General features: G+C 35.6%; 1 protein-coding gene across 2 annotated transcripts in view; it reads right to left on the bottom strand.

Annotated features, from left to right (window-relative positions):
- Positions 1-19,988, bottom strand: part of TLK1 (tousled like kinase 1) — a 304,401-nt gene that overhangs the window by 66,713 nt on the left and 217,700 nt on the right. For both annotated transcript variants that reach the window (XM_074399482.1, XM_010352243.3), the window contains 3 exons: positions 18,100-18,171; positions 3,148-3,223; positions 192-238 (listed from right to left, as the gene is read on the bottom strand). In XM_074399482.1, coding sequence (XP_074255583.1) covers positions 192-238; positions 3,148-3,223; positions 18,100-18,171 — 195 coding nt within the window. The remainder of the gene's footprint in view (positions 1-191; positions 239-3,147; positions 3,224-18,099; positions 18,172-19,988) is intronic.

The following is a 19,988-nucleotide window of genomic DNA, read 5'->3' as shown; positions in this document are numbered from 1 at the left end:
TCCATTATTGCTCAAGGTCACCGTCAAGGTCTGATAGCAAAAAAAATTCAAAAAATTGCAATGTAGGCTAATTTACATTTCTCATCTTCAGTTTCATCATCTGTAAACTGAAACACTAATCCCTATTTTGCTTATCATACAGGTTATTATAAACAAATGTGAGAACTGGAGATAATCCTCAATGAACTTACTTCAAAATAGTCGCTAATTTTGTGGCCACGTCCCCCAATACTTTTTCCTAAAATATAAGAAGCACATGATGTTAGTAGGGTAGTGATGGGCATCAAAAAAATATTCAGAGTCTGCAGGACATCAGCTATCAATTTCACAAATATGAAAATCAAATGACATTCAATAGAGACATGCCGATTTTCAAAAGTTCCAGTTATTGAAGAATCATATAAATGATAAAGTGATCTCCTGTTTTAAAACTATATTATTAATACTGCTTAATAACTGAATTTCAGAGAAACAAATTAGTAAATAAGAAAAGTGGCGACTGCATCATTGACAAACTAGCTTTTATCTGTAAACAATGATAAAAACAGCTTTAGTTATACAAACTCTAACATGATTCCTGTCAAACTGACAGTAATATGCTTCAATAGGAATGCTATTTTGTCAAATGTATTTTAATTTTCTGAAAAGCATTCCCAAATTAAAAAGTTTTTTAAAAACTAGTTTTTAAATACTGCTCATATATGACCATACTGACAAAGTAAACCAGCTCATTAGAGATCACACTACTTTTTAATTAAATAGTTTGCTCTAAAATGGACGCTTCATCAGTCCTGTAAGTTTTAAATTAAGAACTTGCTAAGAAATACGATGTTTAGAGATGTTTTCTTGGGGGAGAGGTAGCCATCCTTGGCTGGAACTATATAGAATATACTATTTCTTCAAGTTACAACTAGTGACATCACAAAGTCAAAAGCTTTGCCTAATATAAACATATATATTTATCAATTCATTGCTGACTTATTTCATGACTCATTTATTTATTCAACAAATATTTCTTAAGTGGTTACTATGTGCCAGGTATTACTGAGGTGAACAAACAATATTCTTAGAAGTTCAACAACTTTAAATTCCTTTTTGGAACTATATGGGGAGTGAATTTTTAAAAACTAAACAAGTATTCAGGACTACCAATGCTACCTAGAAATTCTGAATGTTATTTCTGCGCAGATTTATTTAGAGGCCAGAGATGATTGTAAAGGTCTTATACTAAAGGGATTTCCCTTCCACCTTCAATAATTTCTCTGTAGATTGTAAAGAGGTGGCATCTTTTAATGAAGACAGATGGTTTGGATGCCAACTCCAGAAGCTATTTCCCCAAATCTTTTTCCTTAATTGAATTAAAATTTTGTTCTCTTAACACCCTTCGCCCTAGGTAGCACATGTAACTTCAGAGGAAGCTGACTCCTATACAACTTCCACTCCCAGGTCCCGTTGTCTCCTTATCAGAAATCCAATTTTGTTCAGGTATTATCCCTTCTCCATACAGGCTGTATGTTTAAGAAGTTAACTCCATTTCCAGTTTCAAACGTAGGCCTGATTTTTTTTTCTTTTTTCAAATTTCTGACACTATCCACCTAGAGGATGGCCTGATTTTTTTTAAGGCAATAGTACCTATGTTGGTCATAACTAGTTTTGGAATGGACACATGACCAATCTGGTTCGTAAGATCAGTGGCTCCCCACCTTTTTGGCACCAGGACCAGTTTCATGTAAGACAATTTATCCACAGACTGTGGGAAGCTGGGGAGATGGTTTTGGGATGAAACTGTTCCACCTCAGATCTTCAGGCATTAGATTCTCATAAAGGAGTGCATAACCTGGATCCCTTGCATGTGCAGTTCACAATAGGGTTCACACTCCAATGAGAATCTAATGCTGCTGCTGATCTAATAGGAGGCAGAACTCAGGTGGTAATGCTCACTGGCCCACTGCTCACCTCCTGCTGTACAACCCAGTTCCTAACAGGCCAAGGACTGGCAGCCCGGGAGGTTGGGGAGCCCTGCGTAAGATGAGAGGAGAGGTCTGCTTTGGACTTGAAGTCAAGTTTACTCCAAAGGAAAGGGAGAAAAACACTGAAAGCCAGACTCTCTAAAGCAAATATAAGTGAGGAAGGTGAAAGGAGCAAAACCAAAATAGGCAACCATTCTGAAAACAAAGATAATCAGACAACTATTGATGGCAGACTGCAAAGAAAAAAACATGGTGCAACCAACCCAGAAGCCTCATCTTATTTGGGAGCTTGTTTCTGAGTTTTTAGAACAGTCGAAACTATCATAATTCTGTCTTTACAACAAATAAAGCTTCAAGTCCACTAACTACAACTTGAGGGAGCTACACTAAGACCAAAAAGGAGCTCAGTGTAAACGGAGATACAAAATACAATACACCTAAGAAAAGGCCCTAAAATGACTTACCCTTTTCTTCCACAAAGACAGTTGCTATAAATATATTCCTTGCTTCCAGTGCCCTATATAAACCAGTAAGTCATGGGTTCACAGCCATAGATCTTATGGCTAAAGATTGGCTCCAACACATGTAACATTATGTTAAAGTCATCATTATACATGATTTAAGAGCCTAATTTATTATATTTAATTTTGAGTGCTTCAACTAAATGACAGTACTATTTTGTTATTAATTATAAGAGATTTAGTCTAATTAAAATAATTTCTTAGCTCATATCACAAAAGGCAGGTATGTAAGAAAGGATGAAAAGGCATGAAAAAAAAAGCGATAATGTTTTAATTAGAGTCTCTCATAATTATTTGTATAGCCTTTTTTTAATAAAAGGGGGAAGTAAGTTTGAATAGTTCTGTTAAAGTGAGATCAAAGTTCTTAAATTCACAAACAAGCCATTTCAATACAATACACACAAAAATGAAAAATGAAAAGTCGTTAAGTTAGTGCTTGCCAGATTTGGACATGATACTTGTCTTTCTAGGACCCAAATGGAAACCATAAGGGCAATGCTGAAAAGCCTAAAAGCAGTAATTATACACTAACTACCTGTATATATACCAAGATTTACAACTTCATATTATTATTTTACAATTAGAATATCAATTGGTTAAAAATGAGACAATTAATTGTGTCTACTAGATTCTAAAGGAAGATATTGTGGGCTTACCCTGACTACTTTCATTCTGGTTTTCTGCTTTTCTCTTTCTTCCCCTGGATGATTCCGATTGTTTCTTCTCTGGTGTCTAGAGAAAACAAGGTAACAGATTTTTAAATGACAGTTTTAATGTACAAAATTGTCACAGTCAATACAAAACGATGTTTCAAGACCAAAAAATAGTGTTCAGTAGTGCTTAAGAGATGTTAATATATTATTTACACACAAGTTATTTAAAAGATAAAACTTCCTTTTGTGTAAATGTTAAAATTCCAAGCAGAGAAAATCTTGGACATATTATCTGATATTCACATTTACAGAATATGACATGAAGTGGATGAAAAATCCTAGAGTAATTAGCCTTTACAAGATTCCCCTCAATGCTTAACTGGATGGGGGCGGAGGGATCACCTTAGTTTTTCCTATTAGTTTTCCACTACTCAAGCATACTTAATGCATAAAAGTAAAGTTGGATGAGAAAAAAGGGGCAGAACACAAGCCCTGATACATGCAATCCCTACTAAAAATCATTCACTTAAATGCCTGGCAATTACTATCCAACAATTATAGCCAATTCACAGATTATGCCCTAGGTAACAGATCAGCAAACTATGGCCCATGGGTCTAATTAATTTGGTCACCTGTTTTGTATGATCGAACCACAGCTTTTACACTTTCAAATGTCTGAAATTAAAAAAAAATCAAAACAAAAAGAACATTTTGTGGTGTGAGAATTCTAAGAAATTCAAGTTCCAGTATTCCTAATAAAATTTTACTGGAACACAGCCACATTCTTTCATTTAGGTATTGTCTATAGCTGCTTTCACATTCCAACAGCAGAGATGAGTAGCTGCAACAGAGTTGGAATGGCCCATAAAGATGCAAATAAAGCCTTTTACAAAAAACGTTCACAGATTCCCTGCTCTAGATGGTGGCTGTGGTTCCAAATGACATGTGTGTTCCTGTAACAGATAAGCAAGTATTTTCATAACACAAGTAATTTTTCTGGAATTTGACAACCTTTAATGCCTAATCAAAAATTAAAACCAAGAGCAAAAGCACAAGGTAATGGCACCAGGACCTCAAATTCTAGAAATTTGGAAAGCACCTCTGGTGTCAGAAAAATTCCTGAATTTCACAGGAGCGCCATGAAGATTTGAGTGAATGAGTGACTCTTACTAAACAACTCAAAACTCTTAAGGCATCATGGTCCCCCAACAAAGAAGGGACTTAATTCATAGTTTTAAGTCTCTGAGTGGGCCTATGATTAAATATATGAATAAAAAATACACATCCTAATTATTATTGAACACATTGTTTCTCTAAGTACCATCTTGGGTATTCTCCCACCTCCAATTTTGCCAATAAGATATCAGATTCAGAGAAGTTGGACTGAATGTTAATAGCCTCTGAATTCCTTAAAAACAGACATCTTTACCCTCCCTCTCCATCTTACCCCACTGCTAGCATACAGTTATTACTTGATAAATATATGAATAAATATTAAATAACTACTCAAGGTAACACTAACAGTATGGCAGAGCCAGGATTCAAATAAAATTCAGTTCTGAATAATTCTAAGATCTAAATGTTCTTTTTCTACTGTACCCTAAATCAAGAACTAACTAAATGAATCTACTGTACAAAAATATTTTAAAATTTTAGTGTTTATAAATAAAACTCAATATGCCCAATAAAGTGCCTGTATGTTTTCACTTCACAAACCAGAGGTCTTAAAGAAATCCACCCTAACTGGCCATCTACTCTGTAGGAAGACAGATGTACCAGCAATTTTGGGTAGGTAGGTAGTTCACTACTTTCGTTTCATTGTCAAAATTACCAAACACACAAAAAATAATCTTCCGTTTTCCTAGAAATAAAAATATCACTACATTAAAAATTCTAAGTTAACATTTTAATAAAGAACCCTAAATCAGCCAGGCATGGTGATTCACTCCTATATCCCAGCACTGAGAGGCTGCGGGAGGCAGATCATGTGAGGTCAGGAGTTCGGTAACAGCCTGGCCAACATGGCAAAACCCCGTCTCTACTAAAAATATAAAAATTGGCCGGGCATAGTGGCGCATGCCTGCAGTCCCAGCTACTTGGGAGGCTGAGGCACAAGAATTGCTTGAACCCAGGAGGCAGAGTTGCAGTGAGCCAAGATCACGCCACTGCACTCCAGTTTGGATGACAGATCAAGACTCTATCTCAAAAACAAAAGAACCCTAATTCTATGTTAAAATAAAAGATAACCAAATAATAATTTACTCATATCCTTCCTAACTTAATTTATGTAAAAAAAAAAAGTCAGGAAAACATAATCTTTCAGAATACTTTAATGTTATACTAATTTTTTAAGCACGGCAGGATCCTATTCAAAGTCCATCTTAAATCTTGACTAGCTGCTTTTGAGCCGGCAAAAATAGGGGCGAAAACCCATACAAAATGTTATAATTCTGAAACAGTTATACTGGAAACAGCATTTTCTAGCAAGAAAACAAAATAAAATGTAATGTTCAAAATGGTTCTGTACCATTTTCCAAAGTATATCCCAAGGAACTAGTGTTCAATGATAGGCTGAGAAGGCTATATTCTAAATGGGGGCAAAAAGGGAAGAGTTCAAATGGGGTAAACATCATCAGATTTCTTTACTTCAAGCTTCTCAGAACCATCAAAATGCTAACATGCATTGGCTATCTCCAAAAGAGGGATGAGCTGGGAAGATACAATAAATTTTCAAAACGTATTTGAGGTAATATTTGCTAAATACTTCACTGGATATACACTTTAGGATATTTATGGTTGTTTGTTTTCTTGTTTAACATATAGGTTACTTAGTGCAGGTTTTTTCCTCTGAGGCAGAATTTCCCAGTGTGGGGGGTATGGGACAGTTCACTGGCAAAAATGTCATTTCATTAAAACAAACAAAAAAGCAAACAAATGTATTACAATTATGTTAAAGAAGGCCACAAGTTTACCTTCTTTAAAACAGAGAATAATTTACAGATGGAGAAGAAAAAAGGGTGATAGGACTAAAATTAATTTAAAGACTGTTGTGCCCCAAAAGTTATTAAAGGAGAAGGAGAAGGGAAGAGAAAGAAGTGGGTGGCTGAGTTAAGGCTCTAGCCTACCAGAGACATATCCTATGTTACCTCTACCCTGAATCTGCAAACACAGCACCTCCTATTTTAATACTGAGATTCCAGATGGGATTTCCCTTGAAAAAACAGTTCAGCGGCTTTTTTTTTTTTTTTTTTTTTTAAAAAGCTACTGATCATGACCAATGATTTCCTTGAGGAAACCCAAAGGACATCAACCAGGCCACCTATGTATTTGCATCAGGTATACAATCTGCATATATCAAACATTTTATATAGAACATTTTCAAGACTGCTCTTGCTAATAATGCTGTCATTTCTTTTATTCTCTATTTTTTTCTTAACTGTCCTACTACAAATAGACCGCTAAAGGAAAGATTAATATGGAAGGCAAAATAATAGGATTTGGCTTTAAAGTAAAGATGAAAGGAATGCAGCAATTATAAAAGGCCAGAGAGCTCCAATATACAGTGAAACAGTGGTCAGGAGAAAATGAAGAAAGGAGAGACTAGCATACTTTTAATCAAGTTAGCTGTGTAAATGTTAGATTTGTAATCATACCAAAACCTGAATGACCAGTCTGGCATTTAGATATTCCAAGATATTAGTGTGAATTTACACAGTATTTTCTACCAGTTGAAAGTTTGTTCAAAAAACACAAAGACAAATTTAAAGGACTCAAGAGGTGTAGAGATATAATTAAACCAAAGTTCCAATTTTATGTGGAACTTAGTCAGTGATTACTAACCAAAGGTTTCATATTTAATCATGTGGCCTGCTGTTTTATCTTATAATAAAATATAAATGAGTCTTTCTTCAATGCAAAAACAGATCAAACATAAGAACACATGAATCTCAATGCTGTTACAGAATGAGGGACAGAAATCACCTGTATAAGCCTCAAACTAGAGATAAATTTTAAATTATGGAAATAAATGCATTACAAAAGATTATAACGGTATACAAAAAGATGTTTTAACACCAACAAAGAAAGAGGGAGTGGATATTGAAGTCTGTTCTTCACTGGCCCTGACTGAATAGACAACAACAAAAATCAGCTATCATCTCTAATTAAATCACTATAGTTAACAAACACAGAATATTTCATTTCTTTTTGTTAAACAAGAAAATTTTACTTTAAAACAGAAAGAAAAGTTACTCCAATATTAAATTATAGCCCTATAAAATATTCAATCTTCAAACCTGACAGAATAAATATTTTTTCTGACAGATCCATTTGGCCAAAGCTTGGTTTCAAAACTGCAACTCACTGGGTATTCTAATGATTCATACTCAGGTATCAAATTCAAGGCTAGTATAATCTGAACAAATGGCATGATAAACCTTTTTGCCAGCAGCTGGTAAAACAATGTTCAATTTTTATCCACCTTTCTAGGTAAAACTTGTTGAACTAGATGTGAAACAGGAAAATACTGAAGATACAGGTTTGTTACTTTAATGGCACGTATCAAAACAGCACTGAACTAGAAAGGAAAATCTGGACCCTGACAAACATAGTCAATGTAAAATAGATGCTATTTTCAAGAATGTCAAATGTATAAGACATTCTGGCTTTTTTCTAAGCTTTCACTATAAAAATTAGGTTAGAATTATGTACTGTAAGAAAACTGAATTTCTATTGTGAAAACTACCTTGCTGCTTTGTATCCTATTTACATTTAAATAAAATGTTATCATGAAATATGTATATCCTAATTCAAGGATGACTTTGAGCTGGTATGACCTGAAATTCACTCTGCCCAGAGTTACAACTTTAATACTAATGACTATTATCTGTGAATATTTACTTTAACTTTGACATCTAAAGAAAGATCTCTATTACATTGCTGATTTTAATATTTAGTGTAAAAAATTTATGTATGCAAAATTTTGGAATCCTATCATCAAATGAAACCATTTCCTTGTAATTCTAAGTAAATGAAAATCATCACATCAGCAATTTAGAGTGTGGTCTATTTTCTGCCATACTGCCTTTGTTTAATAATGTGTAATATAAAAGATGGTAGAATGCCAGTAAGAAGAAATTGGGTAACCACGCAACTAAAATGTGTGCTGTCTTACAGGTATACTTAAAAGTATACCAGCTCATAACATTTTTTTAAAGACTGAAAGACTCTCTATTTACACATGTACAGCATTCACAACTGTATCAGTACTCCAAAGAAATAAAATATTAAAACAATTGCTTTTTCTCTCAATTTTTAACAACCTAACTTGACATCTTCACATTCTGACTTCTTAAACTCCTATCACTTGGACCCACTTTAATGTGCATTTACATGTTTAAAGGAGTACACTAAGTTTTCAATATTGATGAAAATGATTTTGTCTGTTATTTTCTTATCACTTACGTAGTCTATTTCTTGGCATTTCCCTTCTCTGGCTTTCCCTTTAAGGATTAATTTTTTAAATAGTGTATACTATAAAATTAGAATAAAGTTGAACTTTCTCCCCTACTCAAATTACCTTGCCAGTAGTTTTCAAATCATACAAGAAGAATAAAACAGCCTTTTAGAGCAACTGCTGAAGGGTGGGGGGTTGAGAAGTAACGTATTTAGTAATTTATTCTGGAAACGTTGGCATTTTGAGAGTGCTTATAATAGTCAAATTCAGAGCTGTGGTCTCACAATTTTTGACCCGTTGTGACACACGTGATAGAGTAACATACTCCTGTACCATAACCCTACAAACATGCCCTTGAACATGAATCCCTAGGTCTGTACAATTATTTCTCTGGGATACGTACTTTTAAATGTAAATGCTGTGTCACAGAATATGCACACTTAAAATTTTAAAGATAATGCCAAATTCCCCTTTCAAAGGCAGTATCAATTGATATGTCTGCACTAACACTGTATGAGACTACACACCAATCCTTTAAGATCTGATGGGTAAAAAAGTATTACTTATTCCTTTATGCCAATACATTTTTGATAAGAAAAAGGTGACTTTTCTTTTTTTTCTTTTTCTTTTCTTTCCTTTTTAAAAGATATGGCTGGCTGGGCATGGTGGCTCAAGCCTGTAATCCCAGCACTATGGGAGGCTGAGGTGGGTGGATCACCTGAGGTCAGGAGTTCAACATCAGTTTGGCCAACATGGGGAAACCCTACCACTACATTACAAAAAAAAAATTAGCCAGGTGTAGTGGTGAGCACCTGTAGTCCCAGCTACATAGGAGGCTGAGGTGGGAGAATCGCTTGAATTCAGGGAGCAGAGGTTGCAGTGAGCCAAGAGCACACCATTGCACTCCAGCCTGGGCAACAAGAGAGAAACTCTCTCTCTCTCTCAAAACAAACAAACAACAACAAAAAAAAAACAACAGAGAGGGAGAGATGGGGGTCTTGCTTCATTGCCCTGGTTGGACTGTAACTCCTAGGCTCAAGTGATCCTCCTCCCTCAGGCTCCCAAGTACCTGGGACTACAGATATGTGTGACCATTCCTAGCTTCTTTGTCTTTTTTAAAAAATTGCTGTATCCTATATTTATTAGCATTAATTATCAATGCTGATCATACATCAATCATTTATAAAGCTTTTAAAGCTTATGCTGTATTCTCCAATCCAAATTTAACCATCTCTGGGAAAAGACCAAAGGAATCATTATTTTTAAAAAGGTCTAGAAGTGATGTTGATGTATCATCAGAATTAGAACAGTCTGTCTGTCTATCTAGGTTTATATATAAAATAGTAAGTTGTATATTTCCCACATATTCCACTTTACAGAATCTTAAAATTAAGAATGTTATTCCTTATAATCTTCCATTACTAAAGACCAAAATTATGATATACAACAGAAAACTAATTAGGTTTTAAGAAGTCAAATGGGTTGTCATGGTTACTGTTATTTTAGAAAATGAAAATTAATCTCGAAACATTCACTGTGTTCTATTGACACAGAAATACATCTTTCTAATATTTTTTAAACTAAAGAATAAAATTCTGAAACCAAATTTGTCAGTAATATCAATTTGTGCTCAATGCTTTAAAAATCCAATCTAGGCCAGGTACAGTGGCTCACACCTATAATCCCAGCACTTTGGGAGGCCAAAGGTGGGTGGATCACAGGAGACAGAGACCATCCTGGCCAACATGCTCAAACTTCATCTCTACTAAAAATATAAAAATTAGCTGGGCATGGTGACACACACATGTAGTCCCAGCTACTCAGGAGGTTGAGGCAGGAGAATCGCTTGAACCTACGAGGCAGAGGTTGCAGTGAGCCAAGATCGGGCCACTGCACTCCAGCCTGGTGACAGAGTGAGACTCCATCTCAAAAAAAAAAAAAAAAGAAAAAAGAAAAAAAAGAAATCTAGTCTGAAACCAACATTTATGTTTATGTGATTAAACATCTGTCAAGTGCTGTTTGCCCAGGTATGTCTTAGACTAGCAAATTTGTTAATTATTATAGATTATCTGAAACCTAAATACTTCCAAAGAATACCATTTTTGTCCAAGACTTACCAGGGTAATTTATCTAACAAGTTATATACTATCTTAGTTATACGGAAAGAATATAACAGCACAGTAGTTGAGAGCATCACTTTGAAATAAGGCATACTTCGGAATTCAAATTATGGCTCTGTTAAGTTGCATCTGTGTGAGTATGGACAATTTTACTCTGAGCACCTGTCTCTAAACTTAGAGATGTAAAACTTATGAAGTTGCAATCTAGTTCCACAGGTAACATGTTTAAAAAATTTTCTTTTCTCTCCTTCTATTAACAAGTTGGTTCTCAACCAGGAGAGATGGTATTTGGCAATACCTAGAAACATTTTTGGTTGACACACTGGGGATGGGGGTAAAGAGGCTTTAGATGTCTAATGTGCAGAGGCAGAGATGCTGCTAAACATCCTACATTGTATAGGACAGGAACCCCATCCCCCAAAATTTATCCAGTGTAAAATGTCAATAATGTTAAGGTTGAGAAACCTTGCTTTGACGAATATGTAAGAATCATTTGTAGTCAGTACATAAAGCAACAGTATGGTGAGTTACTTTCATTTTATTTGTTACTCATTCAACAGCTATTTACTAAGCACCTATTATGGTAAAGCACTATATTGGGTTCCACTTTAAAATTTTGTCTTCATTCTTACAGTAATAGAGCATTTTTCTCTTCCAATCTTGTTTCCACCAATCAGCTTAGAAGGTTTCTTTTTAAATTTTTTTTAAAAATCATTGTGGGTCCACAGTACGTGCATATACTTATGGGGTACATGAGGTATTTTGATACAGGCATGTAATGTGTAATAATCACATCAGGGTAAATGATGTATCCATCACCTTGTTTGTAATACCTTTGTGTTACATACTCTGTTGTGCTAGCAAATATTAGGTCTTATTTATTCTAACTATTTTTGTATTCACTAACCATTCCCCCACCCCACCACCACCACTACTCTTCCCATACTCTAGTAATCATCTTTCTACCCTCTATCCTGATGAGTTGCATTCTTTTAATTTTTAGCTCCCACAAATAAGTGAGAACACGTGAAATTTGTCTTTCTATGCCTGGCTTACTTCGCTTAACAAAACGGCCTCCAGTTCCATCCATGTTGTTGCAAATGACAGGATCTCATTCTTTTTTATGGCTGTATATGTACCACATTTTCTTTATTCACCTGTTGATGGATACTTGGGTTGCTTACAAATCTTGATTATTGTGAATAGTGCCACAATAAAAATGGTAGTGCAGCTATCTCTTTGATATGTCAATTTCTTTTCTTTTGGATACATATCTAGCAGTGAAATTGCTGGATTGCATAGTAGCTCTATTTTTAGCTTTTCTGAGGAACCTCTGAACTATTCTCCATAGTGGTTGTATTAATCTACATTTCCTCCAATAGTGTGTGAGGGTTCTCTTTTCTCAACATCCTTGACAGCATTTGTTATTGCCTGTCTTTTGGATAAAAGCCATTAAAACTGGGGTGAGATAATAACTCATTGTAGTTTTGATTTGCATGTCTCTGATAACAAATGATACTGAGCACCTTTTCATTAACTTGTTTGCCACCTGTAGATCTTCTTTTGAAAAATGTCTATTTAGGCTGGGCACAGTGGCTCACGCCTGTAATCCCAGCACTTTCGGAGGCCAAGGTGGGTGGATTACCTGAGATCAGGAGTTTGAGACCAGCCTGGTCAATGTGGCAAAACCCCATCTCTACTAAAAATACCAAAAAAATTAGCCAGGAGTGGTGGCAGCTGCCTGTAATCCGAGCTACTTGGGAGGCTGAGGCAGGAGAATCGCTTGAACCCAGGAGGTGGAGGTTGCAGTGAGCCAAGATTGTGCCACTGCACGTCGGCCTGGGCAATAAAGCAAGATTCCATCTCAGAAAGAAAAAAAAAAAGCCTATTCAAATCTTTTGCCCATTTTTGGATTGGATTATGTTTTTCCTACAGAGTTATTTGAGCTTCTTATATATTATAATTATTCATTCCTTGTCAGATGAATAGCTTGCAAATATTTTCTCCCACTCTGTGGGTTGTCTCCTTGCTTTGTTGATTGTTTCCTTTGCTGTGCAGGAGCTTTTTAATTTGATGTGATCCATTTGTCCATTTTTGCTTTGGTGGCCTATGATTGCTGGGTATTACTCAAGAAGTCTACGCCCAGACCAATGTCCTGGAGAGTTTTTCCAGTATTTTATTAGTAGTTTCATAGTTTGAAGTCTTAGACTTCAGTCTTCAATTCATTTTGATTTGATTTTTGTATATGGTGAGATATAGGGGTCTAGTTTCACTCTTTGGCATATGAATATCCATTTTTCCCCTACACCATTTATTAAAGAGACTGTTCTTTCCCCAGTGTTTGTTACTGGCATCTTTTGTCAAAAATAAGTTCACTATAGACAGAGGGATTTCTTTCTGGGTTCTCTGTTCTGTTCCATTGGTCTATGTGTTCCACTGATCTATATGTCTGATTTTATGCCAGTACAATGCTGTTTTGACTACTATAGCTCTGTAGTATAATTTGATGTCAAGTAATGTGATTCCTCCAGTTTCGTTCTTTGCTCAGGATAGCTTTGGTTATTCTGGGTCTTCTGTAGTTCCAGATAAATTTTAGAATTTTTTATTTTCTATTACTGTGAAGAATGCCATTGGTATTTTGACAGGGATTGCATTAATTCCATAGATTGCTTTGGGTACAATGAACATTTTAACAGTACTGATTCTTCCATTCGAGGACCATGGAATATCTTTCCATTATTTTGCAAACTTTTCAATTTCTTGCAGCAATGTTTTATAGTTTTTATTGTAGAGATTTTCTACTACTTTGATTAAGTTAATGTCTAAGGGCCAGGCGCAGTGGCTCACATCTGTAATCCCAGCACTTTGGGAGGCCAAGGCAGGCGGATCACTTGAGGTCAGAAGTTTGACTAGCCTGGCCAACATGGCGAATACCATGTTTCTATTAAAAGTTCAAAAAAATTAGCTGGGTAGGCCAGGCACAGTGGCTCATACCTGTAATCCTAGCACTGTGGGATGCTAAGTGGGGTGGACTGATCACCTGAGCTCAGGAGGTCGAGAACAACCTGGCCAACATAGTGAAACCCCGTTTCTACTAAAATTACAAAAAAAAATTAGCCTAGCGTGGTGGCCGGCACATTTGCACAGTACAGTTTGAGAACCATAGCCTCTATTGGTGATAGTCTGAGTAACCAAAGTTAGAGAATCCGAAGAAGGCAGAGCCCAAACAGCAAACTTGAAAATACTGGTTAGAAGCCCTCTTACCTCAAGTTTTTCCTCCTAGTATTAAACCTTGAAGGTTTTAGAGTTTTAAAATGAAGGCAGTATTCCTTAAATACATGATTTTTCTAACTTGGGTTTCATGTCCCTCCAATCCAATCCTCTACATTGCCGTCTGTGGAAGCCTTTTACAACTAGACTTTGTCTTTTGTTTCCCCTGTTTCAATGGCTCTCCACCTGAAGTCCAAATTCCTTACTATGAAATACGAGGGTCTTCAAAACCTGACCACTGCCTATCTTTCACCATTCCTGCATATACTCCCTCTACCAGAAGTCTGCAAACCAGTGGAATCACCGAAGCAGCTGGGCATTTTTTAGAGCTTTTCGGGTGATCTTAAGAACAGTAGCAGCTGAGAATCACTGTCCTTTCTTGAACCAAACCACTTGTCATACTCCCATGTAAAAAGCAAACGCATATCCTAGTCCCTCTGCATGCCTTCTTTTCATACTTTGCCCTGTCTTCTGGGATGAATTCGCAGCCTCTCTTAAAAACTCAACTGTCATCTCTTCTCTGAAGGAAGAACTCTTTGCTTCCTTTCTCCTACAGGCAAATGGAATTGGTTGTTTCTTGCACTTTGTTTCCATAGTATCTTGTGCTTACATCTGTTACAGTACAGCCCACATTGTTCATGAAGCAGACTGTCTAAATGTTTGTCTATTCTACTGAACAGTGATTTCATCTGAAGGCACGGGTTGTATCCTATTCATCTTTATATTCTTTGATTGGGCACAGAGACTAGAAGTTAATAGATATGCAATAAATGTTTACTGTTTATTGAAAATACCCTGAATTGTTTTGAGCCTGTTGAATGGACCAGGAAAGATGTAAAAGAAAACAAAATCAAAACAGTATCTTTCTACCTACCATCCTATTTCATTTAGGAGAGGAAAAACTTTTTCATTCTATTTAATTCCACATTTAGAAACAAAAGTCAGATTCATATATAAAATAAAAGTGAAACTGAAATAAAAATTTCACTTGAAGTAGATCAATCAACAATGACAACTGGATGCCTTCCAGTTTTAATAGTAAGGGTAGAGGAAAACAGAAGATTCTGGATGTCTGATAAGAGTACTGGGAAGGAGGAAAGGAATTACAGAAAAGGGACTGCATTGAGTTAAAATCATCACAAATCTTAGGAGAAATTAAATAGCAAATGCCCAAATGGTTAACTAAAATAGGGTATGCAAATTAATTATATTAAAATATGGATACAAATTCCAAGAATCCAGAGGGAAGTAAGGGTGGTAGGAGATAGCATTTTTTTTTCAAGTAATAAATCAGCTGGGCATGGTGGTTGACGCCTGTAATCTCAGCACTATGGGAGGCCGAGGCAGGCAGATCACAAAGTCAGGACTTCAACACCAGACTGACCAACATGGTAAAACCCCGTCTCTACCAAAAATACAAAAATTTGCCAGGTGTGATGGCACACGCCTGTAATACCAGCTATTCAGGAGGCTGAGGCAGGAGAATTGCTTGAACCCAGGAGGCAGAGGCTGTAGTGAGCTGAGGTCATGCCACTGCACTCTGGCCTGGGTAACAGAGCAACACTCCATCTAAAAAAACAAAAAAAGTAATAAACCTTCCAGTACTATTTGTTCCCCAAACCAAAAACTACTATTTAAAAAAGTGTAGTAAATCAGGGAATGGATTACCAAAAGAATAGTGACATCAGGAGACAATGAAATACTACATAAACTTTACTACTAGGAGTACTAGGAAAAGAAGAGTACTTCTATCCTGCAACTGTTTATTTTCAACTTTACTTAATGATTTATAAATATCTGTATTTTGATATATATAAAATTTTATCCCAAAGGAATTAATTAATTAAGGTATCTACTATACAGATAAAACCTGCAAATCATTTTCCAGATAAGCAACTTCTTAAATGGAAAGATACACTAAAATAATAATAATAATAATGGTAATAGTCATTACTTCTTTGAATCTTAAGCACAATGTATAATCTGTAGTCATTTCTATAATACTGTGCCACTAGACTTAACCATTAATTTGTAAAAAAGACAGAGAATGCAAAACAGCAAAAGCCAAAAGATTTTTTTCCCCCTCTTAAGACAGGGTCTCACTCTGTCACCCAGGCCGGAGTGCAGTGGCACAATCATGGCTGACTGCAGCTTCGACCTCTTGGGCTCAGGTCTTCGTCCCATCTCAGCCTCTTGAGTAGCTGGGAATACAGGCATGTGGCACCATACCCAGCTAATTTTTTGTGTTTCTTGTAGAGATGGGGCTTTGCCATGTTGCCCAGGCTGGTCTTGAACTCCTGGTTTCAAGCAATCCTGCCTCAGCCTCCCAACATGCTGGGATTACAAGCGTGAGCCAACGTACATGGCCCAAAATATTTTTCAAGATTTTCTATTGCTGCCCCAAATGTCAAAACTTCAATATAGATAAAGCTAAGTATATCTAATGATTAACCAAATTGTGTTTCATGGCAAATGCCTCTATGGTCTTTTAAAAAACAAAAACATGTTTTAACTAAAAATATAGCCAAAAATGATCCTTGGGTTCTTTTTTAAAAGGAAGTTGAATTTTCTTATGGACTAACTCCTCTGAAAAAAATCCAAATACTAAAATCTGTAACTTATATTTGGAATATGGGTACCTATAAAGAACATATAACTGTGTTTAAGTGATCTAACTTATGCCATGTTTTGCTTTTTTAAAAATATCTATCAAAAATATCATATTTAATGAACAGAAAAGATAAGTATCTAAAATTATTTTATTGCTCTTCATAAAACAAATGCCTATGAAACAGGAGGCAGGTGAAATTACTAAATATTCCCAATTCTGGGAAAATATCAAGGAATGTTCCAAAGTCCAGAAAATATAAAGTGAGAACATTCTTGATAGGTTTTAAAAAACTTTGACTAGAGCTAAAACCTACAATTTTCAAAGACTTAGTATGTTAATTTTTAAAAAAAACTAAACTGATAATCTGATGCTACAGGGGCTACTAACGCTTACCTCAAGGGAACCTACTGCAGATAAAGTCCCGTCACTTGCACAGTTCTTTCAGCTGCCTGCCAGTTGTTTCTGTGGAAGGGAAAGCCTGATGAGTGAGAGCCCTATGCCATACTCCTTTGGAGTGTCAGGGTGCCTGCACAGAACTGCACACAACTGTCTATCTAAAGATTCCTAGATGCTTTCAACAACACAGAGCTAAAAAGATGCCACCTTTGAAGTTCCCTTTCCTCTGAACACTGAAATAAAATGCCTAAGAGTTTTGAGTGCTAATGAACTACTGGTATTATCAAGATGATAGGTCTACACTAACCCAAGTAGAAAAAAAGACAAAAATGGATCAAGTAGAAATAAGATTGACAGGGACAACACACACCCGCACGCACGCACGCACGCGCCAGATCTCTATCATCCAAGGAGAGAAAAAGCTATATCCACCAAGAGTCGAGCTGTAACATCAACCTGTGAATGGTAAAACCCAAAGGACTTCCTGTCAACACATTTTTAAAAGACATCATCAAGCATATCATGCTCAAAGTAAATTATACCATGGCTCCAAATGCCTGCTTGTAAAATCCCAGATATTTTCTCGGTGGGGTCAGTAAGGGGAGAGATTAGAGAGGAGGAGATTCTTCAGATTTTTTTAAAGTACAAAAAGTGCAAACCAGCAGCATGATTCCATAAGAAATTCTAAAGAGGGGAAAAATGTGTATATGTATCCCAGAAAGTACCCAAATTCTTAGTAAGCATCAAACTAAAAGGAAAGAATAAAGGGAAATAATAGAAAACTGGGCAACCCAACATACTTAAAAACCACCTTTGTCTCATAGAATTATAAATGGCTAATAACTGTTTCCAGTAAGAACATATATACATCATTCATTTACAAGTTCAGTTACATAATAGAAGAAACTATATCTTCTTTCTAATGCCAAATGCAGTCTTCAAACTGAATGTTATCCTTCATAAGGCAGGACAAAACATTCCTATAAGAAATTTTAAAAGCATTAACCTTTAGCAAAAGAAGTGAGGAAGAAACGAAAAACTAATTAAAACGGTGATTCCAGCTTTTACTTTAATAGCATCATATTTAAAATGAAATTACTTACCTCTGATTCTTTGTCACTTAAAGATCCCAAGCTTCCAAAACTGTGATTAGAGCTTTCATTATTTGTTGAGGCCTGTTAAAGATTTTTAAGAGGTAAAAATTAGGAGTAATTTTTTAAAGCGGTGGGAGTAATTTTAAACAAACATATTAAAAGTACATAATCTATATTCATAAGTAAAAATAAAGTATGATTCCTTTAAACAAAGAAGCCAAATCAGGTAAAAATAAGAAATACCAAGTTCTTAACACTATAAATACCTTGAAAAGTTTTATCAAGTCAATAAAGTTCTGCTGTGCTTTAGGAACTGACTTTATTAGATGATTTTTTAAGATCCCAGTTAAAAAGCAAAGGAATTGGGCCATTGTTAGGATAACAAGATCCCTAAAATTATTACCCAATATATTAAAAACTAATGCCGTCTTTGGCTGAAAGTATTACTTGGGCTCTTCAGGTCCCTTCACAATTATCAAATTCCATCATGTCTCATACACATATCTTTGCCTTTCTCTGTATTAACAAACTGTCCCTGTTTATTATTATTATTATTATTATATTATTATTAGTTTTAACACAATCTCTTCAAGAAAAAAAATGACCATCCTGACCGCTTTGATTGCTTTAATTGCTTTGCTCAAGCATTTCTCCATTTATTTCCTTGACAAAATTGTTGAACTGTAGCAAAGAAAAAAGAACTAACATTCTGTAGGAGGAGGTCTGCTTTGTTTCAAATATGCTTCTATGATGCTTACTATCTTGTGGACTTTTTTGTACCATCAGTACATCAGATCAAGGTCTTCCAGAAGGCTGGAACACCTCCTAGGCCAGGAGGCTGACAGATTATGGCATATATGCCAAAGATGATGCAAGAGTTAACGTTACATACAGGTAAGCCAGTTGGTACCTTTATGTTTCATCTCCATGTATAAGAGTAGTAGCTGCTAATACTACTATGAATAGGCTGAAAGTTGGACTATAATTATATAATTGAAATTAGATTAATTTCCAAAGTGACAACTCTGAGCCATTGCATACATGTCTAGTACTATGCTGGATACAGTAAAAGCTGCTGTCAACAAAGAATAGGACTTGAACTAATTACAACTCAAGTAGTACTTGAAAGAAGTTATAATCTAATTATGGCAAGATTATCAAATTTGAAACAACAGCAGCAATTAAGAAGTAATAAATTAGATTCTGGGGCAGTAAGAGCAGTGGCAAAGTGTTTGAACATCTGTAAATGCTGACCAAAAAATTTATATAACTGAACAGTAAACCAAAAACCCACAGACAATATTTACAACAAAACTAGGCAACAAGAATCTCCATGAATCCCCCCTCAAAACAGCAGATGAAAACAAGTCAACAACAACCATAGATAATGTATGGTATCATTATCAGTATGGGAAGAAGCAGAAAGAAACAGATGTCTGATAACCAAGAACAAAAGACACCTATAACAGCCAACAAGTTAAGTACAGAAGCTAAGTTAACTTAAGTACGAAAGGTTTTGCATATAAGCGGAAGGAGGTCACAGTGAAGGGTGACGTTAAAGCAGTCTAGCCTCTGCGAATCCTTGAAACTGATCTTTACATAACAGGGTAGTACAATGAGCATAAATTACTGGGTGTGGAATGAAAACTGAGTACTATATAGGTAAAATGACAATAATGGAAAGAGAATATTCAGACAAAATGGGGAAGGAAGGAATGCAGCCTAATCTCAGAAACTAAATGCCATAGTTTTGAAGCATGTCTAAAACAGCAGCAGGGACAGCCTTGTAAGAAAAGCTATCCTGAGCCACACCTCCCATTTAAGTGTCCAGGAAATCCAATTTCATACAAAAGCAGGCAAAAGAAAATTATGTAGGTCATACAGGTATTATAAGGAAA

The sequence above is a fragment of the Saimiri boliviensis genome, chromosome 5 (genome assembly GCF_048565385.1).
Source record: "Saimiri boliviensis isolate mSaiBol1 chromosome 5, mSaiBol1.pri, whole genome shotgun sequence".
Lineage (NCBI taxonomy): Eukaryota > Metazoa > Chordata > Mammalia > Primates > Cebidae > Saimiri > Saimiri boliviensis.
Note: the sequence above shows the minus strand (reverse complement) of the source record. Positions and strands in the feature narration are given on the sequence as shown.